The sequence below is a fragment of the Mustela putorius genome, unplaced genomic scaffold, assembly GCF_011764305.1.
Source record: "Mustela putorius furo isolate JIRA1106 unplaced genomic scaffold, ASM1176430v1.1 tig00003867_pilon_pilon_pilon, whole genome shotgun sequence".
NCBI lineage: Eukaryota > Metazoa > Chordata > Mammalia > Carnivora > Mustelidae > Mustela > Mustela putorius.
Genome location: NW_025422019.1, coordinates 29371528 through 29396430, shown reverse-complemented (window position 1 = coordinate 29396430; position 24903 = coordinate 29371528). Strand labels below are relative to the sequence as shown.

At 33.4% G+C, this 24903-nt stretch overlaps 1 protein-coding gene across 14 annotated transcripts in view; it reads left to right on the top strand.

Moving 5' to 3' along the window:
* Positions 1-24903, top strand: part of ORC4 (origin recognition complex subunit 4) — an 85575-nt gene that overhangs the window by 44679 nt on the left and 15993 nt on the right. For all 14 annotated transcript variants that reach the window (XM_045066549.1, XM_045066546.1, XM_013059053.2 and 11 more), the window contains 7 exons: positions 2097-2173; positions 2896-2986; positions 13077-13152; positions 13610-13695; positions 16538-16586; positions 18074-18225; positions 20815-20988. In XM_045066549.1, coding sequence (XP_044922484.1) covers positions 2097-2173; positions 2896-2986; positions 13077-13152; positions 13610-13695; positions 16538-16586; positions 18074-18225; positions 20815-20988 — 705 coding nt within the window. The remainder of the gene's footprint in view (positions 1-2096; positions 2174-2895; positions 2987-13076; positions 13153-13609; positions 13696-16537; positions 16587-18073; positions 18226-20814; positions 20989-24903) is intronic.

The window sequence follows — 24903 nt, the reverse complement described above, 5'->3', positions numbered from 1 at the left end:
CCCTTTTTTCCTAGTATGTTGAGTGTTTTTATCACGAACATTTAATATTATCTTGAGTGCATACAGTATTCAAAGTGCTGAGCCTATATCTATGTGTCTGTGTCTTAAGATAGGGAATGGGTATAATAACTTTGTCCTGGTATTTCTATTTATCTGGCTTGACCAGAACTATAGTTTTTTTTAATCAAAACTAAATGTATGTTATTGGCATCCCTTCCTCCCTTACTTTTTTTTTCTTTCTGGAAGGAAAAGGTTTAACTCCATTTCATGAAAGAAATTTAGCTTAAGTATGATTTACATATCCTAGTAAAGTAAGTATCTTCCACATACAGCTTAATTTCTGTATACATATATATGTGTTTAACCTTCATCTCAGATCACTTTGAGATTTTTGAACCGTTCACTGTTCACTACAGCTTCACTTCACTTTATCCCTTAGATTTTATACATAGTTGTTGCCTCTGATAGACAAGTTGAAGTTTGAAAAAGAAAAGGATAGAGATTTATATTTTGATTTCTAATGATCTTATCTAGGTAGAGAAATACACCATATAATTAGTATTATGATTATATATGCTCATTTAAGTGTTTTATATGTATTAGCTATTACCTGTACAAATACTTAAGTTATGTTAAAGACGACTACCTTATTTAATCTTGAGAACAGGCCTGCCTGAAAACTATTACTGTCTCTATTTTATAAATGAAAAAAATTAAGATTTAGGAAAGGCTAACTTTAAGATCCACGTAATTGGTTCTTCTGGCATCACTCCTCTTAATTCTTTCCCCTTCTTAAATAATAATTTGCTTTGAATAATTTGCTCTGAATAATTTGCTTTGCTTAGCCTCTGTTACGTATAAACAGAACTCAGATTCTACCTTTTTGGTACATGAAGAATCAGTCCCATGCTGTCAGTCTGAGAAAAGCAAATTATCTTGGAAGCTTCTTGTTTCCATTGGTGGGACCAAATCTCAAATAGCTTCCTAAGGTTTTTGTCTTTGAAAGGTTTCTGTATTAGCAGCAGATGCAGAAAAGGAAATGCCTTTAATGGTCTGTCTTTTTTAAAAATGCGCTAGATTATCTGACATAATATTTTACAACTCAGTTTAAGCCCTTTATTCTAAGGCAAACTCAAAATTAATAAGAATTTTTTTTCTTGGGGCACCTGGGTGGCTCAGTGGGTTAAGCCTCTGCCTTCGGCTCAATCATGATCTCAGGGTCCTGGGATCAAGCCCACATCAGGCTCTCTGCTCAGCAGGGAGCCTGCTTCTTCCTCTCTGTCTCTGCCTGCCTCTCTGTCTACTTGTGACCTCTGTCTGTCCAATAAGTAAATAAAATCTTTAAAAAAAAAAAAGAATCACCTATTTAAAAAAAAATTTTTTTTCTTAATTCGTCCCATTGATTCCTCATTTTATAGATACAGATGAATCTAATTTCTTCCATGTAGTTGAGCAATTCCTTATATGCTAAATTACAACTTTTTTTCAGTGTGTCATTTCTTTCCAATTTATTTGCACTATTTCTTTAGGCATGGATCATACTTTTTTAGGAGTATCTTACTCTGCTTCTAGTAGGTCCTCAGTAACTATATGAACTTTTAAACTTTTGTTTTCTCAGAATCCTGACTTTTATGTTAGGTGCAGGTAGATAGGGCTTGGGCTAAGCCAGTTTAGATTTGTTTGGTCTCTAGAGATTGAGGTGTGGTTCATGAGCATTATTAGGTGAGATTACATTATTACATTCTCTCCTGTCTTTTTTCCTTGGCTGGTATGTACCATATAAAGTGAAGTGTTCATTTATTCACATGCAATGTAAAACAACCCTCAAATTGCTGACGTGGCTAATGCAATTAATTCTTTCTGTTGAACCTCACAAGTAAATTCTCCTCCTTCCTCCGGGACTTGAGTTAGGTTGAAAGAACCGTTAGTTTTACAACTCATGAAAGTAGTACCAGAACTCGTGAAGACAAGTTATTTAGGGAGGGTTGAATAGACTCATTAATACCTAATTCTGACTGCTGTAAATGTATATTCTCATTCATTTTTATTTCATGTGTAACATTTTTATTTATATTTATTCACTTTCTTTTTATCAGGTACAAGGAATTTTACGGGAAAGATTTTGTCATCAGAGCCCACATAGTAACTTATTTGGAGTACAAGTACAATACAAGTAAGTTTAGCTGTCCTTTTGTCCACTATGAACTTACTTAAAGATGCCATTAGGTTTTATAAAAATTATCCGCACAGATTTTATCTTGAATACGGCTAACAAACATTTTTATAGAGATAAAAAATTTCTTTTTCTTTTATAGAAACAATAAATATTATAAAGGAAGAGCAGATATAACTGTTGTCATAATGAGAATGTGCCTTACCTTTCAATCTTGTGTTGCTTCTGTCAGCTGGTATATGGAGAAAATTCTGTGCTCTGATACTCCACAGCCTGTTGTGGAATGAAAGCTCCCAAGATATGCCGCTGTTGTCCCTTGTCTCATGACATCATAAAGCTAAGACATTTCAAACTTACTTGGTTTTCTCTTGAGGTTTCCAGAGAATCCATATTGACCTACCCTCTCTTCAGTGGTTTTCTGTGCATATTCAAATTCAGCTTTTAAATAGTATTACCTAGCATATTATTCTAGCTTCCTTTTTATTTTTTATTTTATTATTTTTTAAGATTTTAATTATTTATTTGACAGAGATCATAAGTAGGCAGAGAGGCAGGCAGAGAGAGAGGAAGGGAAGCAGGCTCCCTGCTGAGCAAAGAGCTCGGACATGGGGCTCAATCCCAGGACCTTAGGATCATGACCTGAGCCAAAGGCAGAGGCTTTAACCCACCCAGGCACCCCTCCAGCTTCCTTTTTAAATTTTGACTTATATATGTCATTCCAGACACTTAATTGAGCTGCTAAAAAGAACTGCTATCCATGGAGAAAGTAATTCTGTACTCATTATTGGACCCCGAGGATCAGGAAAAACCACGGTAAAACTATTGATTTCTGGTATTTTCTTGTTTGTGTAGGCATGTGATGATTCTTATAGACAGTATTGAAAATACTTTGTATTATTTTCATTATCTCATTAATTTCCCTTTTTTCATTTTCTTTAAATCATAGAAGACGTGCAAAGCCTTAAAAATTAGGGTGGTATATTTGAGTTGAGCATATCGTTTTTCACCACAGTAACAAATTTTCAGTTGCTGCTTTTTTCATCATGGCCTTTTGCCCATGAGGAATTTATGCTTGCCAGTAGAAAAAACACATTAACATTTATTGAGCATATTTCTTGTGCCTTTTCTCTGTGTTCTTGCACCTTATCTTGGTCTTTTTATCTGTATTATCATTTCTTCTTTACACTAACGCTGCAAGGTAGACATTGTTTCTGTTTATAAATTAGGTAACTTGTCATGACATGCATTCTTTTTTCCCCTGCTGTTTTATTGTTTATTGTTTAACCCTAACTCAAGTAATTTTCATATGTACAGTCACATCTTCTAGAATTCTTTTCTACTTTCCCTCTTTATTTTCTTAGCTACCGCAAAAAGATACTCTTGATTTTTCTCCTCATTTTCTCTTTTCACATTCTTTATTCAATATATGAGATAAATTATGACTGTTACATTGAATATATGTACTATTAATTTTCAGTAGTTGGGCTATATAAAAGCTCTTTTCTGCTATACTCCATGCAATGAATTTAGATTTCTCACTAACATACTTTTTTTTATTACATGTAGAAGTAAAATTACGTATTAAGTAAAGTTACATAAATTAGAAGTAAGATTGTTTTTAAAGCGATGAATGTTGACTGTATATTAGGTAAGGTGAGGAAATAAGGACTTTACAATTTTATTGAATTGCCCATTTCTAGTGGGGATATAAATCTAGGTAATTTCTTTTTTAATTTTTGAAGAATATTTTACATTAATTGTATTATTTACAGTAATTTTTTTAGTTTTGACTATATTTAATTTGATTCAGTCTTCTGCTCAGTCATTTTATACAACCACTATTTCTCTCTCTCTCTCTTTTTTTTTTTTTTTAAAGGTTTTAGAGAGAGGAAGAGAGGGAACACAAGTAGGGGGAATGGGAGAGGGAGAAGCAGACTTCCTTCCTACTGAGCAGGGAGCCCCATGTTGGGCTTGATCCCAGGACCCTGGGGTCATGATCTGAGCTGAATGAAGGTAGATGCTTAATGACTACGCCACCCAGGCGCCTATATTTCTTTATTCTTGAGTTCCTTAGTATGATTGTCTTTTGTGTTTGACCTCAGTACTGTTCGGATGGTTTTGAAAGGAAAACCATGTGACTGATATGCCTTTGAGCTATTAGAATATTTTAAATTTCTAACAATAATACTATTAAATAGTAGAAACACTATGCAAAGGAGATGCATAGAAAGGTCACATAAAATTAAATACAGATCTGTCTTGAACTTAAAAGTGTTCAGTTTTACTTATAATTAAGTAAATTAACCAAAAACATTAGCAGTTTTGTCTACCAGGTTGACAAACCTGTAAAATTGATAACACTAAAATTGTGAACTTATAAAGAAATAGACATGTGTCCTGCTGGTAATTGACATAACTGGAATAAGAGACAGTATCTAACTAGGCCAAAGTCATATGCCCTTTGACTCACCAGCAGTATTTCTAGGAATTTAACTTGTGAAATGATGTATATACAGTTACTCACTACAACACCATTTGTTAATAGTGAAAGATGAGAAACAACATAAATGCCCATCAGTAGAGTACTGGTTAATAAATGCTAGTACATTCATCCACATAATTATTGTGCATCAGTGAAAAGAAACATTTGTCTGTAGTCCAGAAAAGGAAGAGGAAAAAAAATACTTGTGTTGGTTTGTACTAGCATACTTCATTTTGCTTTGCTTTGTTGCACTTTGCAGATAATTGCATTTTTTACAAATTAAAAGGCTTTTGGCAACCCTTTATTGAGCAAGTATGCAGGCATCATTTTTCCAACAGCATTTCTCATTTTGTCTCTATGTCACATTTTTATAATTCTCACAGTATTTCAAACATTTTCATTATTATATTTGTCATGGTGATCTGTGATCATTGATCTTTAATGTTACTGCTGTAATTGTTTTGGGGTGCCAGGAGCCATGCCTGTATAAGATGACAAACTTAATGGATAAATGTATTGGTTCTGACTGTTCCACTCTCTGGCCACTCCCCCATCTTCCGCCCCGCCCCCCGCTCCGGGCCTACCTGTTCCCTGAGTTACAACAATACTGACTTTAGACCTATTAATAACTCTATAATGGTTCCTAGGTGTTCAAGCGAAAGGAAAATTCACACATCTCTCACTTTAAATCAAAAGCTAGAAATGATTGAGTTTAGTGAGGAAGACAGGTCAAAAACCAAGGTAAGCCAAAAGCTGGGCCTCTAACACCAAGCAGCTAACCTGTGAGTGTAGAGGAAAAGTCCTTGAAGGAAATTCAAAGTGCTCTTCCAGTGAATCCACCAATAAGAAAATGAAACAGCCTTACTGCTGATATGGAGAAAGTTGTAGTGGCCTACACATTCCCTTATAGCAAAGCCTAATCCGGAGGAAGGCCCTAATTCTGTTGAATTCTGTGAAGGCTGAGAGGGGAGGAAGCCACAGAAGAAAAATTTGAAGCTACCAGTAGTTGGTTCATGAGGTTTAAGGAAAGTAGCCACCTCCAAAACATAAAAGTACAGGGTGAAGCAGCAAGTGTTGATGTAGGAAAAGGCAACATGATGAATCATGGACACATACTCTTTTTAGAGCTCCTCCTCAGAGATGATAACAGAGCACCTCTCCTCACAGTTCACTGGCCAAATGTCATATAGTTACACCTAGTTTCAAGAGAGTGAAGAAGTATATTCCGCCTAGGTGACTAGAAGTCAGAAATACTTAGTGAATGTCACTGATAGCCGTGACAGCTAACTTGTTTTGAGTTTGTTTGTGTGTGTGTGATTTTTCCCTATCTAGACTTACAGAATTTCTTTATCTTAGCAGTATGAAAATTTCAGACCAATATCTAAGCTTGGATCATAAAAACTGATACTCTGTAAACTCCCTTAATATAAATTTAGATCTTTTTTCACTATAGGATAATTTTTATTCAGTCTTCATTGTTTTATTATCTTTGGAAAATACATCTTCGTACAAATATTTGAAAAACACTTCTAAGTAGTACTTTAATTCTTCAAGAAGCTCATGGTGATAATCTGAGAAAATGAAATCTAGGAAAACAGTACATTCAGACCTATTATTCCATCCTAAACTATGCCTCTTGAAACAAAATGGCATTACAACAGAGAAGTTGGCTCTCAATGAAGTGTACATCAAAGTGTCAAGCCTACAAATATAACTTGAACAGTTAATGCCTGGATTTATTCTGAACTTTGTCTTGGAAGTTTGTACGTAAAAGCATGGAAGGAGGCTCAGAAAAAAGGAAATAGTAAACACTTATAAAGATGTTTAAATACAAATTAAAACTATACTCCATTTTATTAGTAAATTGGCTAAAGTAGATCTATTTTTTACCAAGAAAATTAAGCATAAAAGAGAGATCCCCTATTATAACCACCCCCCATGCACATACATGCAACTTCCCCTATTATTAACATCTTCCCTAAGTATGGTACATTTGTTGAAATTGATGAACCAATTTTAATATGTTATTATTAACTAAAGTCCCATAGTTTTCATTAAGGTCCCCAGTTTTTTCATTTAAACAAAAAGCTCGGTTTATCAGCTATTTCTTTCATGAATTGTGACTTCGGTGTTATATCTAAACTTCATCACTGGGATGCCTGGGTGGCTCAGTTGGTTCAGCATCTGCCTTCCTCTCATGATCCTAGGGGTCCTGGGATCAAGCCCTTAATCTGGCTTCTTGCTCAGTGGGGAGCCTGCTTCTCCCCTGCCTGCAGCTTCCCCTTCTTGTGCTCTTTCTCTCACTCTCTCTCTCCGACAAAGAAAATCTTAAAAATAAATAAACTTCAACACCAAATCCAAGATCTTCTAGGTTTTCACCTATGTTTCCTTCCAGAAGTTTTATAGTTCTTTGTATTTTTACATTTGGTTTGAGTTAATTTCTTTGAAACATACAGGGTCTGTGTCTGGATTCTTTTTCTTTCCTTCTTTTTTTTGCATATGAATGTTTAAATTGTTTTAGCATTTGTTGGCAAGGCTATCTTTTCTTCATAGAGTTACCTTTGCTTCTTTTTCAAAGGTCAGTTAATTCTGTTTGTATCAGTCTATTTTTACCATCTTGATGACTGTAGCTTTATAGTAAGTCTTAAAGTCCATGTCAGTCTTTTTACTTTGTGTGCTTCTTCCGTATTGTTTTGGCTATTCTGGGTACTTTGCCTTTTTATACTAACTTTAGAATTAATATGTTAATTTCCAACTACTGGGGATATTTGAGTTCAGTTGTAGTTTCAATCTGTAGATCACATTAGAAAAACTGGTTTCTTAATTAAATTGTTTCCACATTCATGAACATGGAATATCTTTCCATTTATCTTTTTTAGGTCTTTCACTAGAGTTTTGTGGTTTCCCTTATATAAGTCATATATACTTTGTTAGGTTTATACCTAAGTTTTTAAAAATATTTTTGACCCTAATGTGAATAGTATACGTTTTTAATTTCAGATTCCTAGTGTTACTGCTGATATAGAGGAAAGCAGATGACCTTTGTGTGTTATCTTGTATCCTGCAATCTTGCTATAATTGATTGGTTCTTAAAATTTGTCAGTTCTTTGGGATTTTCTGTAGACAATCATATCATCTGCAAATAAAAGAAAGTTTTATTTCTTCCATTCCTGTTTCTTTTTATAACTTTTATTTCCTTCTGTTGTCTTACTGCATTTGTTATTCACAGGCTATGTTTGAGCATTAGCTGATATTCTACAAACTCTTAATATGACTTTAGGTCTGTTTTCCCTAAAGACTAATTTTATTTTTGAGTATTTCCTTTCTTTCATTTCTTCTTGTCCTCTCTTAGGATTAAAGTATCCAGTTGTTAAGCCTTTGTTCTCATTTCTTTGTGTTATTTCTCCATGTTTCTTTCTTTTATTCCTCTCCCTAGCATTCTGCCATATCATCAGTGTGATTTTCTTCACCATCCATTCCATTGTTTGCTTCTTTTTAATGATGCTGCTTTTTAGTTCTAATAATCCTTCTTGTCTAATCATCCTTTTCTGTTCATTTCTATTATTCTGATGGTCTCTTTTTTTACCATTATCATAGTATTTTAATTAATACAGCTTTGTAATATAACTTGAAGTCTCAAATTGTGATTGCTTCCAGCTTGCTTTGCTTTTCTTTTTCAAGATTGCTTTGGATAGTTTAGCAAAATCTTTTCTTCCAGTACATCAGCATGGAATTTCTTTCCATATCTTTGTGTTGTCTACAGCTTCTTTCATTAGTTTTTTTTTTTTTTTTTTTTTTGAGCATAGGTCTTTCACCTCCTTAGTTGTATTTATTTTATTTTATTTTATTTTATTATTTTGGTTCAGTTGTAAATGGTATTGTTTTCTTAATTTCTCTTTCTACTGCTTCATTATTGGTGTATAGAAATGTAACATTGATTTTTGTATCCTGCAACTTTACTGAATTCATTTATTAGTTTTAAGAGTTTTGGGTTTTCTATATATCGTATCATGTCATCTGCAAAAAGTGAAAAGTTTTACTGCTTCCTCACCTGTTTGGATGCCTTTTATTTCTTTTAGTTTTCTGATTGCTGTGGCTAGGACTTACAGTATTACGTTGAATAAAAGTGGGTTGGGAGGAGGTGGGTGTGTCAGTTAAGCATCTGCCTTCTGCTCAGGTCAGGATCCCAGGGTCTTGGGATGGAGCCCCACATAGGGCTCCTTGCTGAGTGGGAAGCCTGCCTTTCCCTCTCCCTCTGCTGCTCCCCCTGATTGTGTTCTCTCTCACTCTCTCTCAAATAAATTAAATGGAAAAACCTTTAAAAAAAAAAGTGGTGAGAGTGGACATCCTTATCTTTATCCTCACCTTGGGGGAAATGCTTTCCAGTTTTTCCCCCATTGAGGGTGGTGTTAGCTGTTGGTCTTTATTATATTCAGGTATACTCCCTCTAAATCTACTTTGTTGAGGGTTTTTATCCTGAATGGATGTTGTGCTTTGTCAGATGATTTTTCTGCATCTACTGACATGACCATATGGTTCTTACTCTTTCTCTTATTGATGTGTTGTATCAATTAATTGATTTGCAAGTATCGAACTGCCTTTGCAACCCAGAAATAAATCCCACTTGATCATAGTGAATGGTTCTTTTAATCTATTGTTGGATTCAGTTTGCTAGTATTTTGTTGAGGTTTTTTGCAACTATATGTTCATCAGAGATCTTGGCCTGTAGTTCCCTTTTTCTGTGGTGTCTTTCTGGTTTTGGTATCAGGGTAGTGCTGCCCTCATAGAATGAATTTGAAGTTTTACTTCCTTTTCTATTTTTGGAATATTTTGGGAAGCATAGGTATTAACTATTCTTTAAATGTTGGGTAGAATTCACCTAAGAAGCCATCTGGACCTGGACTTTTGTTTCTTGAGAGTTTTTTGATTAGATTCAGTTTTTTGCTGGTGATTGGACTTTTCAAATTTTGTATTTCTTCCTATTTTAGTTTTGGTAGATTATATGTTACTAAGAATTTATCCATATTCTAGGTTGTCCAGTGTTGGGATGTTATTTTTTGTAGTATTCTTCTATAATTGCTTGTAGTTTTTAGTGTTTGTTATTTCTCCTTTCTCATTTGTGATTTTGTTTATTTGGGTCTTTTCTGTTTTTTGGTTTTTTTTTTCTTGGTAAGTCTAGCTAGAGGTATATCAGTTTTATTGATTTTTTTTATTAATTATTTTTATTGAAATATAATGCATTATTTGCCCCAGTGGTATCGGTCTGTGAATAGTCAGGCTTACACATTTCATAGCACTTACCATATCACATACCCTCCCCAGTGTCCATAACCCAACCACCCTCTCCGTAAACCACCCCCCTTTATTTCCCCCCAAAGAACTAGCTCCTGGTTTCCTTTATCTGTTTTGTTGGGTGCTCTTCAGATTGCTATATGTCCACAGACAATTTTCCCTGCCTTCTCTCCAAGAGCAGCCCAGTGTCCTTCGAGTTCTCCCAGAACCACACGTGCTGATCTTTAGAACCCCATGCTTTAAGCCTCCCTGGTTGTAAGAACTCAAGAAATTTAGGCCCTCCAGCTTTCCAAACCAGTCCTATGAGGATTCATTTCCTGTGTGTTCCCCTGTATGTTAGTCTCTTTTTCCCACTCCTCTGAGACTGTGACTTCCTCCCCATTTGCATTGGTTTCTCTCCTAAGTCATGTCTCTGCATTTCCTACCACCTTTGATGTGTCCTCTGTCCTCTTCTCTACACTTAGTTGTGGAGTTTTTTCTGCCAGTCTTCAGGTTGGTTTCTGGGGTATTTAGAATGATTTGACTGGGATCTACTTGTATTTGTGGGAGGAGGCAGCCTTAGGATCCTCATTCTTTGCTGCCATCCTCCTTCCATGTTATAATAACTCTCTTTATGTGTATATAAAAAAAGAAGGTATTATTATTTTCCCCATTTCATTATACAAAGAATTTAAAATAGTTTTCAATGATTTACTGAACAATAATAATTTAGAACATACAATCAGACCCAGAAAAATAGAAATATTATGTAAATAAGATACCATTTGGTGGGAGGAGGAACATTGCAGATTACCAAGAAGCTATGGCAGAGCCCCATTTTGACATACCACGTTAGTATCATCTGGGAATGAAGTCTTATGATAAACTCATACTTGCTCTAAAAGCCAAAAAGTACCACTTTATTTTTGGATAGTTCTCTGCAAAGAATGTCACTTCTTAATTGGATTTTATTACATGGTATGACAATTGATATTTTGAGATTTCCCTTTTTAAGAGGACTTAGATTACTATGATCTAAGGTGGAATTCCATTTTTTAAAGTTATTTATTTATTTTGAGAGCATACATGCACATGAGAGCAAGCATTGGGGGAGGGGCAGAAGCAGAGCAAGAGAGAGAATCTTAAGCAGGCTCTATGTTCAGGAAGGAGCCAGACACAGGGCTGGATCTTACCCCTCTGAGCTCATAACATGAGCTGAAATCAAGAGTCACATGCTTAACTAGCTGAATCATCCAGGCACCCCAGAATTCCATTTGTTTTAAAAACAATACAGATTAGGAGTGCCTGAGTGGCTCCGTCATTAAGCATCTGCTTTCAGCTCCGGTCATGATCTCAGAGTCCTGGAATCGATCCCTGCATTGGGCTCCCTGCTCAGTGGAGATCCTGTTTCTCCTCTCCCTCTTCCTGCCACTCTTCCTGCTTGTGCTTTCTCCATCTCTGTCAAACAATTAAATAAAATCTAAAAACAAAATAAAACAAAACAAAAAACCCAACCAAACAAACAAAAATACAGATATACCAGAATTATGTTTGATACCTGTTATGAAACCTAATAATTTAAAATACTTCTTCATATTTCACAAAGATGTTGTAGTGACAAATTGAAGTACAATATTTCAAATACAAATAGTATTTTGTTTTCCAAAATGATTTGCCATTGTTCAGTGACATTTGAATTTCCTTTTTGTTCTCACTAAATTCTAATGCCATCTTTACTAATTTTTTTTTTGTATACACAGTCTGTTTTGAGGGATCATTTATTTTCTAATCATAGGAGTAGTTTTAGTATTAGTAGTCCTTTATCATTGTTCTTCTTTTTAAAAGTTTTTTGACTTTTCTTAGTTCTCTTAATTTTTAAAGTTTTTAAAAACTGTACATAATATTAATGTGAAGAGATGTATATTATATTTCCATAGAGTTGTAATAAGATGTCACAAGTCAAAAAATAGAGAATAGGAAGTATGTGTCATAAGAATCTATAGTTAAAAATATCTTAAACTTTATAATTGAACAATTTAAGGTGGTAGAACACCTTGTGAGTATATTTTTAGTAGCTACTATATTATTAGTAGTATTTTTTTTTTCATTGCAAGCTCTACATTTCTTTAATAAGGTCTTTCTCTATATGCAGTAGGCCCCCCCACCCATGGGACATACGTTCCAAGACCTCAGTGAATGCCTGAAACCACAGTACCATACCCTGTGTGTACTGTTTTTTTTTTTAACATGGTAAACTTCACCTGTAGTATACTTTAATGTATGAATTAGATACAGTAAGAGATTAAAAATAATAATAAAATAGAATGGTTAGAACAAATATAGTAAAAGTTAGGTGAGTGTGGTCTCTGTCTCTCAAAATAACATACTGTACTATATTCATCCTTCTTGTGATAATGTGAAACGATAAAATGCCTACATGATAAGATGAAGTTAGGTGAATGATGTAGTCGTTATTATGTACATTAAGCTACTTTGACCTTCTGCCCATAATGTCAAAAGGAGGATTCATCTGCTTCCACAGCACAGGTAATTGAAACTGCAGATAAGGAGTGGCTGTTATACCTAGCAACTCATAGAGGAAACATCTTTTTCAACTTACCCCTTGGTATTTCTTAGTTTTCCACATTTTTATTTCATGATATCTTACAGACTAGTTAACAGTATTTCATAGAAATTGATATAGTGACAGGGATAGACTTTTTACAGTCATTTAACATTGCTCTAATACATGTTTTTCAATAGCTTTTAAGTGATTTCAATAGTATTTAGTAGAATAAATGTTAGAGATAAATAATGAACTAACTCAGACATGAAGCTCTTAAGTGGCTATAATTTTTATGTGACTTATAGAGAAATATGTCTTTGAAAACTTGAGGGTTGTTTCTAAACATTTATTAGTTTGGGAAGATGAAAGAGCATGACATCAGTCCTGGCTTTGGCGTCTTGAGTCGGACATTAGATGTTCTCGTTAAACCTTTCTTTTATCTTTGAGTAATATGAAAACTTATTTGTTAGTTTCAAATGACAGTCTTTTTATTATATTATGTTCCATTCATAATTTTTAAAAGAACACGAGCATATATTTTTATTTATTATTAAATATTCCATAAACTTTTTAATACCATTTAGTTAATAAACCATGCTTTGAAAGAACTAATGGAAGTAGAAGAAGTGAGTGAAAATGTATTACAAGTGCACCTAAATGGTAAGTATGTCATCGTTTTACTATTGGAAATGATATAAACTATGTGAGCTTTTTATAATGTAAAATCTAATTTACTTGTGTGTTTTAAAGGTGGGTAATAGTCATAATTTAAAGAACTTGATCCATGTTTAACAACTTTCACTTTAATATACCATACACAATATTTTGAGAAATTAAAAAAAAATAAGATTAAAGAGGTACATAAGGACTCTTGTTATTTTGTTTTTTTCTTTTTTAAAAAAATAAAAGAACCCCAAGGATGATAGTTTTTTTGAGTCTAACAAATGTCTTCATTGCTGAGTTTCAAAAAGAAATTAATGTTAACTCACAGTTATTTGACTTTTTTTTTCTAGTTAAAGTTAGAAACCATTAAGAAAGCTTAATTTGACTGGAAAATAATCTGCACTGTTTCAAATATTTCATTTTAGTTAAATACTTTTAAATGGGCTTATTTCAGGACTGCTGCAGATCAATGATAAAATTGCCCTAAAGGAAATCACAAGGCAGTTAAATCTGGAAAATGTAGTTGGAGATAAAGTTTTTGTAAGTATCCTAAATAGTCTTTAATATTTATATGCCGTTAGATATTTTCGTATTTTTGGAAGGCTTGGGTGGGTTCAGGGATTCTAAATTGAAATATGAAAGATTCTTATCATAAAAAAGTATAATGTAGTAGGATGCATTTATTCATCATAGCTTTATGTTTAAATTTTTTTGAATTAGATTATACTAATTATAAAAGAGCCAAGAAATCCATGTTTATGTAGATATTATCTGAGTTTCTTTATCTGTAAGATAAATAGTTTGATTCCCTATCTTTAGAGATAGTTTAAAGTATTTTTTGAAGTACTACACTCTAGCATCCTATTTTTAGTCTTCTGAGACTTAGGTAGCTGGGAGTAATGCAAAATGTACTGTATTTAAAGCTAAAAAAGGTAAATTTGAGTCTTGTCTTAAAACCATTGTCTACTTGATAATCATGACTAAAGTATTTCTGAAGTTCAAATTTTCCCATCTGTGTTAAATGTGCATTAACCTTATTACATCACAGATTTATTCTAAAGACAAGCATTAAACATAATTTATATTTTAAAAATGCTGGATTGGTAATGTTCTATACAAATGTCAATTATCTCTTACTAAAACGTTTTCAGAAACTTAATTCATATCTCATCATTGTAACAGCTTGGAACCTCAAGATAGTGAACATCAGTAACTTAAACGAAACTGATTAGAAATGTTCTGGAACTTTCATTAAACTTTTTACCCTATCACTTGATTTATAAGGTTGAAAAGTAACATGATTAAATTAATTAACAGCTAGTTTAATTTTCATAATGAAATGACTTAACTTCGTACTGCTTATTCAGTTGAAGTGGATTGTGGCATCCCAAGTTCATTTTACACTCACTGGTGATCATACAGTGTTATCACTCTTAAAGTGTCTCCTTTTTCCTGCAACGACACAGCCATTGTTGTGTAAGCCTCTTAGCATTTAGTAATTTCATTCTTTAATAAGTACCTGTAAAAAGGTAAGCCAATCATGTGTTACCCTTTCACACTGTCTGCAGGTTCAAAATGCCCCTTCTGTAAGTCTGAAGTTCTTTCTCCTGTGCAGAATGTATTGTTGAATACAGTGGCCTACTTGGTCAAGGAGATTTACTATTATAGAGGCTCAGTTTGGCTTTTGGTTTGCCGCTGATATAGACTGAGGTTTCTGACTTTCCTAATTGAACCTGTTCTTATTGGATTCATAGAAAATAATAAAAGGGACAGTTGTTTATCATCCTAGTCATTACTGTTGTTACCGTAATCATCACATATAGTGATTATTAGTTTAACTTTTACATTATATAGGTAAGTCACCTGAGGCTCAGAGACCATAATTAGCTTGCCCTAAAGTCAAAATGGATATTAAGACATTAAGAACCTGAGTTACTTGACCCAGAGCCTTTATATTTTGATATACTTACAACAAATTTGTATATTCTTATGCATACGCATGTGTTTTTATATAAGGATATTCTTATAATATGTGCATATGTACTTATATAATTGCACACTCACATGTAATGTCAAATGTAACTGTCTTTTAAAAAAATGCATAAGACAAGCTACCTTTGAATAACTTCAACTGCTGATTACCCACCCACAGATTGCCTCTGAGCTTTTGTTTATATTATATAAATACCTCTTGCCCTAACTGCCTTGGAAATAATGTTGATTTGACAACAGACAGTTATTATAAAATATGTAGAAATTCTTAAAAACCTGTTGAGCTATTTTATATCAGTTCTCTCAATGGGGAAGCAAACAAGTGGATTTTTTTCCTCCTGTACATCTTCACAAATTTAAAGTTGGCTATTTCTTAAAATGAAAAAATCTGAATGAAGTAAAAATTAATGACTTATATGAAAAAAAATATTTCAACAGGGCCCTTATCTGCAAGTTGGAACATCTGGATAATGCATCTGCTTCTCTGTTAATTTCCATGTAGAATGTATAAGCTGTATCCAAAAATGTTTTGGCTGTGTTCCAAGTAAACATAGTCAAAGTTGATATGATATATACAAATTCTATAATATGCTCTTGAATAGGGAGAAACTATTATAATATGTAATGATTAAGGCAAATTTCTTCTCCCCTTTCCTTTTGGATCTCATTTAAATTTGTGCTCATTTTTTTAGTAGTATGCTTTTTTTATTTGTTTGCACTTAAATTTAGTTAGTTAACATATAGTGTAATACTAGTTTCAGGAGTAGAATTTAGTGATTCTTCACTTACATACAATACCCAGTGCTCCTTAATACCCATCACCCATTTAACCCATTCCCTGCCCACCCTTCCCTCCATGAATCCTCAGTTTGTTCCCTGTTGTTAAGTGTCTCATGATTTGCCTTCCCCTCTTTTTCCCTTCCTCTGGGTTCATTTGGTTTTTTGTTTTGTTTTGTTTTGTTTTCCTTAAATTTCACATACAACTGGAATCATATGGTCATATTTTTAGTGGTCCAAATTAATCTGAAACTTGGAAGAGCTTAATCTGTTTGAAAATAAAAGTGCAGTGATTTCTAGTTCTCAGACTCTATTTGGAATACAAGTCTTAAAAACTACCTTTAAATTGTTAAACATTTTTATGCATTTTATCCAGAAAATATAGAATTTTGAGCATGGCAGGGTAGTGCCATTTTCAGTACAATGCCACCTCTCCTTTTATATTTGTGTCTTTAATGGTGCACATGGAAGTCTCCCGCTCAGAATCTGGCCACTGACTAATTTAGGAAACAATAGATACATAGTGTCTATGTAATGCCTAAGAATCAGATAGTTCGCTTTTATTCTTTATTTCATTAAACTTCTAGTTATGATGTCTTTTTTTGTTTTTTAGGGAAGTTTTGCTGAAAACCTTTCATTTCTTCTGGAAGCTTTAAAAAAAGGTAAGTATTAGCATATTTAATAACATTAAAAATTATCTTTTAGCTTTATTTTTCCCCTGATTATAAAGGCATTACATATTTTTACAAAAATGATAATGTAAAAAGTCATAATATAATGATCACTGTAATCCCACAACTATTATAGTGACTATCCTAATCATTACTATTTTTTAAGAAGTTACCACACCCAACGTGGAGCCCAAAGTGGGACTTGAACTCATGGCCCTGAATTCAAGACCTGAGTTGAGATGAAGAGTCGGACACTTAACTGACTGAGCACCCAGCCACCCTATGATTATCCCAATTAACATTCGGTTTCATATCTTTATTCACCTGTAGTGTATCAGTGATGCAGATGGACATAATTTTTTATAAGGATAGAATGATTTTCCATATTGTATAATGTATATCTTGTTCATTTATGTCAGTAAATAGTGAGTTATATCATCATTTTTATGTTTCTCATATTCTATTTTATAAGTTAGCTATACTTAAAATATAATAAATTATGTTATTAATTACCAGTTATGAACTTTGATTTCTCACTTTGTATATAATTAGGAAGAAATGCTTAGATGATCATTTAGTTATTTCCTAGGGTAAATTTTAATGAGTAGAGTTCCAGATTAAACAGTGCCAGATTTAAAAGAATGATTATAGGGTCACCTGGGTAGCTCAGTTGGTTATTTTTGCTGACTTTGGCTCAGGCCATAATCTCAGGGTCCTGGATTTGAGCCCCGTATCAGTCTCCCTACTCAGCAGGGAGCCTGCTTCTCCCTCTGCCTGGGGCTCCCCATAAGGTAACAGTGATTAACTTAAGGTAATAGTGATTCGTCTGCCCTCATGGTTTCCCTCACTGTAATGAGAAAAATAAATTCACAGAGTCATGATGAACTTTCCCCTGTTCCTGAAATATTAAAACTTGATTGGGGGGGCTTTAAAAAATTTGGTTAGGAGTTAAAAGAGGCTTTGGTCAAATTTTGTGGTTTAACGATTATTTATAAAAATTATAAGTACTTGGGAAGATTCAGTTTGCATTTCTGCTAACTAAACAAATCTCTTTTGAAGCAAAAGCTTTGTTCATAAGTTAGTGACTCCCTTTATTATAAATGCCAAAGTATTTTGGTTTCTGTGGGTGTTAAGAGATCCCTGTCAATTTTTTGATGATAGAAGATTATATTTGCATAATTTTAAAAACATCAGTCTAGTTATTTAAATCATGTTCTTAATTTTTTATTAGTAAACTACTAAAGTCTTGTAATTAGACTGTGAACTACTTGACGGGAGTAAGGACTGTCTTGTCCTCTGAATAAGTTTTTGTTGTTGAATAAATGTGTAAGCATTGGTAAGTATCCTGCACAAACTAGGTTTTCAATATATGTTTGTTGAATTGAGTTTTAACCACTAAAATACAGTAAATAATTTGGAAACTTAAGAAAGATTGATGTAGTTGCTTATTAATATATAAAACTCCTATTTTATCTTAGGTGACCGGTCTAGTAGCTGCCCAGTGATCTTCATATTAGATGAATTTGATCTTTTTGCTCATCATAAAAACCAGACACTCCTCTATAATCTGTTTGACATTTCACAGTCTGCACAGACTCCACTAGCAGTAATTGGTCTTACATGTAGATTGGTAAGTTTTTCTTTCTATTAAAAAATTGATTATATTTAGAAAATTAAAGCTTACTGATATCATCAGTTATGTAGGTCATTATATCAGAAATTTTTTAGATGTGTTTTAGTAGTGCCTGGTACATTGATCCTACTTTTCAACTCAGATTGAAGAAAACAAAACATTTATGACACATGCTCATGAACTAATACCTCTCTCCCTCCAGTTAAATCACTGAATAAAAAATATGACGTCAGATTATGCTAGTGTAATTTCTACATTAGCAAGTAGAGAGAAAATCATATCACTATTTTATAAAAATCATCCATGGTTTTTACTTCTATATTTAAGATTGTTCCTATATTTTGAAAATGCTTAGAATCGAGTAAAAATAATAGTATCCCATCTTTGTAAGTAGTCATCTCCAGAAATGGAAGGGATTACTTCTCTCAATCTGTCAACAGTAGATAGTGGCTTCTTTGCTTCTTGGGGGTGATTTTAGAATGATTTTAACCATAGCTCTCAGTGTCACTATCACATTATGAAGACTCTCTGCATTGTGAATCTTATATACTTCAGATAGTTACACAGGCCTTTTTTTTTTTTTTTTTAATCTTCTTTTACATCATAAACTTTCTTACTGAATTCAGGTAAAACTGTTATTTAAGAGTCCTCTCTCTTCTCATAGATGGCTGCCATGAGTCTGTTTTCATTTTTCTTTTCCCTCCTTCATTCTTGGCAGGTTTGTGGTCAGGCCCATTGACTTCTTTTCCTTTCTTGCAGCAGTTTCCTTTTTAGAAAAGTGAAATAATCTGAGTCATCTTTCAACAGCCTTCCTTTTAGTGTTGTTTTTCTGTGGAGTGTTTTTCTCTGTCCTCTTTCCCTAGTGCTCTTGAGTTTATAATATATGCCTTCATAATAAGCCTCCCCATAAAACATCTGCCTCTTTGTTTTATCTTTATTCCTTCTTGTCAAGGCAGCAGTTATACCACAGGAGTTAAGGAAGCATCTTTCTTCTTCTTGCCAAAAAAAAAAACATATACCTTTGGGTGGAAGTAGCAGTGGCAAATGTTACTGACCCATTGAAGGACCAAATAAAGAATCAGGTGCTCCTTAGCAGTGTTACATAGGCCTTTAAAAATTCTATAGTATAATTCTTCCAGCTGTGCAGTTCAGGTCTATCTGTATGTCTGTGTTTGAAAGGATAGTTGGGTTAGTGACTTTGCTAGCAAACAACCTCTTCTCTGTGAAAGTAGTTCTTTTTTTTTTTTTACTATTCCCTTTATTTCCACATTGCAAACTTCAGTCATTACTGTCCACAACTAAAGTACCTTTTACCTCCACCTTCTTTCCATTCCCAAGTTCAAGCTCTTAATTATTGCTGGCATAGAGTGTTGTTTACACTGCTTTTAGCCACTTGTACATGCATGATCTAGAGCTACTCATTAATAGAAAATTTATAATATAGCTGTTTCTGAACATAAAACTTCACTCTCTTTTAATTATGCTGGCACTGTATTTTTCTTTGACCTATAAAAACATTCCAGGTTTTTCATTCACTTTCTCCCTGCCAACCCCAAGCTATTAATCTTTCCTGTCTTCTTTTCCAGACCAACCACGATCCCGTTTTGATCACTTGAATTCTTTCCTCTATATGATTGGTTTCTTAACCTAGCTATGATGAAAATCATCTGGGTAGATTTAAAAATCCATATTTTAGGGCCTTACCACATTTTTTTTTTTTTTTTTTTTACATTTTTTCTTTCAGAAAATTGACAATAAAAAAGTTGATTCCTGGGACGCCTGGGTGGCTCAGTTGGTTAAACAGCTGCCTTGGGCTCAGGTCATGATCCCAGTGTCCTGGGATGGAGTCTCACATCGGGCTCCTTGCTCGGCTGGGAGCCTGCTTCTCCCTCTGCCTCTGCTGCCACTCTGTCTGCCTGTGCTCACTCTCGCTCGCTTTCTGACAAATAAATAAATAAAAATCTTTAAAAAAAAAAAAAAGTTGATTCCTAACTTCTTAAGGAAAAATAGCACAAATGCAAGTAGTTTCTAAAATATCACTGTAAAAAAGTCAAAAGACAGAATAACTTAACAGTGTCATGCTGTGTTCCTGTAAGTTTCCTCTCCTGTATTTTGTTCCATCAGTTCAGCATGGCTTCAGCTTGAATTTATAGGTAGTAAACAATTCTTCTCCATTACATTTGCTACTTCCTGAGATTTTGTTATATAAAACAGTGTTTAAATTTTCAGCAATTAATATGAATTTTGCTCTTTTTTAATATGAATTTTTCATAGAATATATGAAATTCTTTATTGAAATTTTTAGTGTTATTGTGGCAGAGAACTATTCAATAATAGTCACATTTTTTTTGCAATTATTATTGGCTTGAAATGTTAAATTTTAACTGAGACTAGCATAGTAGGAAAAAGGCATGACATCACCAGGCCTACAGACGCTTAGAGTTTTTGGAGGCTTGAATAAAATGCTTAATTGTGTATTACAGGTTAAGCATTGTTAATTATAGTGATAGTTCAAATATGTATACCTCTAATATTGGTATTTTTTTTTTAACATGCACCTTATATGGATTTTTGTTTGTTTTTAAGGATATTTTGGAACTCTTAGAAAAAAGAGTAAAGTCACGATTTTCTCACCGGCAGATACATTTAATGAATTCATTTGGATTTCCACAGTATCTTAAAATATTTAAAGAACAATTATCTCTACCTGCAGAATTTCCAGACAAGATCTTCACTGAGAGGTGGAATGAGAATGTTCAGGTAAGTTGGAACAGAGGCAATAATGTTTTAATAATTTTTGTGCTTACTGTACCATTGAAAGCTTATAAAAACCTACAAATTTAAACAAATTTGTAAATTAGCAGAAAGTTTCTCATGTTATTGTAGCATAAAACTGTATTAATACAAATTATATACTTTGTATGTGTTATTTTCTTTAAAAGACATTTGTCATACCCTAAATTTTTTCTCTCAAAAGAACTTTAATGAGATTTTTTGTTCGGTCTTATAATTTTAGATTATTCTATTAATATTTAGAATATTATAAAAATATTATTTTCATTATTTATTAGTTTAGCAGGTTTTTTAGCTTAGTGGTTCATACCTAACTAATTATCCAGTATGGATTTTCCCTCCACCCCTGATTCTCATACAATTTCAGCTTTTATTTCATTGGGTCTTTTAAGTTGTATTGTATATATTAGTGAATCTCATCTTATCTCTGGAGCTCTCAGGGTCTTAGCTACCCACGCACACTCACATGTTGATATAAAGGTTTACTAAACCTTGTGGACTCTGTAATTTTATCTACACTTACATTGAATAGCCTAACTTATGTAGACCATTGTCATATCAACTCAACATACTAGCATAAGTTTATCTTACATTGTCAAGAGTTTTCAGTTGGCAGAGAGAAAGGAAAGAATATATGTATGGGACTGTGTTTAATAACACAATTGAAAAACAGTATTGCAGAATAAATCCACATGGTAGAATCTTCCAAAAATATGGGTCTTCTGAAAGTAGAAAATAGTGTAGAATCCTTGGTTTTGAATGAATTGGGAAAAACTGGTCTATGATATTAAATATTGATGAGGATGATTAGATCTTTGGATAATTAAAGTTGCAAAATGTATATTCACTGACTCTTAAAAAAATTTTTATGTCAGAGCAGTAATTATTTTATTATTATAGTTTTAACTTTTTATTTAAATTCCATTTAGTTAATGTACAATGTAATAATAGTTTTAGGTGTAGTATTCAGCAGTTCATCACTAACATATACACACAGTTCTCATCACAAAAAGTGCCTTCCTTAATACCCACAACCCATATAACCCAACCCCTACCCACCTCCCCTACAGCAATCTTCAGTTTGTTCTCTATAGTTAAGAGTCTAGGGGCACCTGGGTGCCTCAGTCATTCAAGTGTCCCACTCTTGGTTTTGGCTTAAGTCATGATCTTGCAGTCATGAGGTCTGTGCCTGCATCAGGCTCTGTGCTCAGTGCAGAGTCTGTTTCATGTTCTCTCTATCTCTCCCTCTTTCTCCCACTCTTTCTCTTTCTCAAATAAAATCTTAAAAACAAATTAACAAAAAGAGTCTGTTTCCTGGTTTGTCTCTTTTTTTCCCTCCTATTTTCTTCTATTACACTTAAATTCCATGTAAGTGAAATGATATTTGTCCTTCTCTGGCTGACTTTATTTTGCTTAGCATAATATCTCTAGTTTCATTCATGCCGTTGAAACTGGCAATATTTCATTCTTTTTTATGGCTAAATAATACTCCATTTTATATACACACCACAACTTCTTTATCCATTTATCAACTGATAGTCATTTGGGCTCTTTCCATAATTTGGCTACTGTTAGTAATGCTACACAAAAATAAATTCAAAATGGCTAAAAGACCTAAATGTGAGACAGGAAAACATTCAAGTCCTAGAAGAGAACACAAGCAGCAACTCTTTTGACCTTGACCAACCATAGCAACTTCTTACTAGATAAATCTCCTAAGGCAAGGGAAACAAAAGCAAAAATTAACTATTGGGACTTCATCAAGATAAAAAAGTTCTGCACAGCAAAGGAAACCGTCAACAAAACTAAAAGGCAACCTTCAGAATGGGAGAAGATATTTGCAAATGACATATCTGCTAAATAAAGTCTTAGAATCCAAAATATATAAAGAACTTAACAAACTCCATTCCCAGAAAAACAAATAATCCAGTTTAAAAATGGGCAGAAGACATGAATAGACATTTTTCCAAATAAGACATACAGGTGGCTAATGGATACACGAAAAGGTGCTCAACGTCACTTATCATCAGGGAAATACAAATCACGATAATGAGATATCGCATCACACCTGTCAGAATGGCTAACATTAACCTAGGAAACAACAAATGTTGGTGAGGACATCTAAAAAGGGGAATCCTTTCATACTGTTGGTGGGAATTGAAACTAGTGTAGCCACTGTGGAAAACAGTCTGGAGGTTACTCAAAAAGTTAGAAATGGAAGTACCCTACTATCCAGCAATTGCACTACTGGGTATTTATCCAACGGATATACAAATACTGATTTGCAAAGCAGACGTGATTTTGATCTTAAATACCAATACCAAATTAAAAGTGAAACAATTCTGGAACGCTGAAAAGAAATTAAAAATCTAGATAAAAATTAAAAAAAAATTCAACCAAAATATAATTTAAAGGATTTTGCATTTATTTTGTTTTTTTATTTTTTTATTATTTATTTTTTAATTTTTCCCAGCTTTGTTGAGATACAATTGACAAAATAAATTGACAATAAATTGACAAAATAAATTATATATGTTTCAGGTAGACAGCTTGATGTTATGATATGCATAATGCATATACATCAAGAAATACCACAGTGAAGCTATTCAAGGCATCCATCACCTCAGTAGTTACCATTTTCTTTCTCTTATTTTTTTCTCTCTTTTTTACTTCCTTTGTGGGAAGAGGTGAGAATACTTACGAGCTGTCTTGTAAGCAAACCTCAAGTGTACCGTACTGTATTAAACCATAGTCACGTTTTTACGGTTACTATATTCCAAAATTTACTCATCTTGCAAAACTTAAAGTTGATTCTTGTTTGATTGTAAAATATAATCTGCTAATCTAAGCACTATTAATTTAGCACTTTTCATTTTTTAAAATTAAAAGTTCACTGAACAAGGGAACACCTTACTGGCTCAGTCAGAAGAGCATGCAACTCTTGATCTTGGGGTTGTGTGGTTTCAAGCCTCACATTGGGTGTAGAGATTACTAAAAGTTAGTCAGGGCATAAGAATATATGTTAAAAGGTACAAGTTTGCCTTATATATATGCCCATTCTACTTCCTGATACTACAGAGTAGTTATTTGGTTTATAGCCTTTCAAACATTATGCATACTAAAGTTGTTTTTATAGAAGGAGTTCAAACTTTGTGTATTATTTTGTTTTACCTTTTCTGTTTTGTTCTGATTGACAATTTTATATTCTTTTTTGTTGTATAACTATACAGAATTGTGTGTAAAAACGGTTATCTTAGTCCTTAAAATTCAGATATTGTTCTATGATATAATTAGGTGTAGATTTTTCCTTCTCCTCTTCTCCCCAGATTAATCTTGTCTGGGACTGAGATGTTTTTAGCCCAGATAAGTTTTTTTGATACTCTTATTATAAGATTCTATTCTTTAGGAACCCTTTATATTTGGTACTCCCACATTGTCCCTTTCTTTACCTAGGCCTGATGTGGAGCAGAGCTCTGCATCTTTGACCTCTGAATCCACCTTACAGTGCCTCACAGACTTTCACTTTTCACTTGAATTGATTATCTTGTTACAACAGTATGTTTTTCTGACTGCTTTAGAGATTCAAATGCAGTCTTTCATAATATTTAAATATCTTTGCTTTGCCACAACTTTTATTTCTGTCTCTGCTCCCTTTCTTTTCCTGAAATGACTACCTAGCCCAGGTGATACAGTGCTGACACCTGTCTTTCAGTCCTTCACAGAATATTGCATTCTGTGAATCCAAGTAGGTATATAAAGCAATTAGATGAGAAGGATTACTGGTGAAGCATAATTCTGGATGACTGAGAAAATGGTATCCATGTAGCAGGAAGGTGGCTAACCCTTAGGTTTCTGATCCTTTTTTGCTGATTCTGTATTACT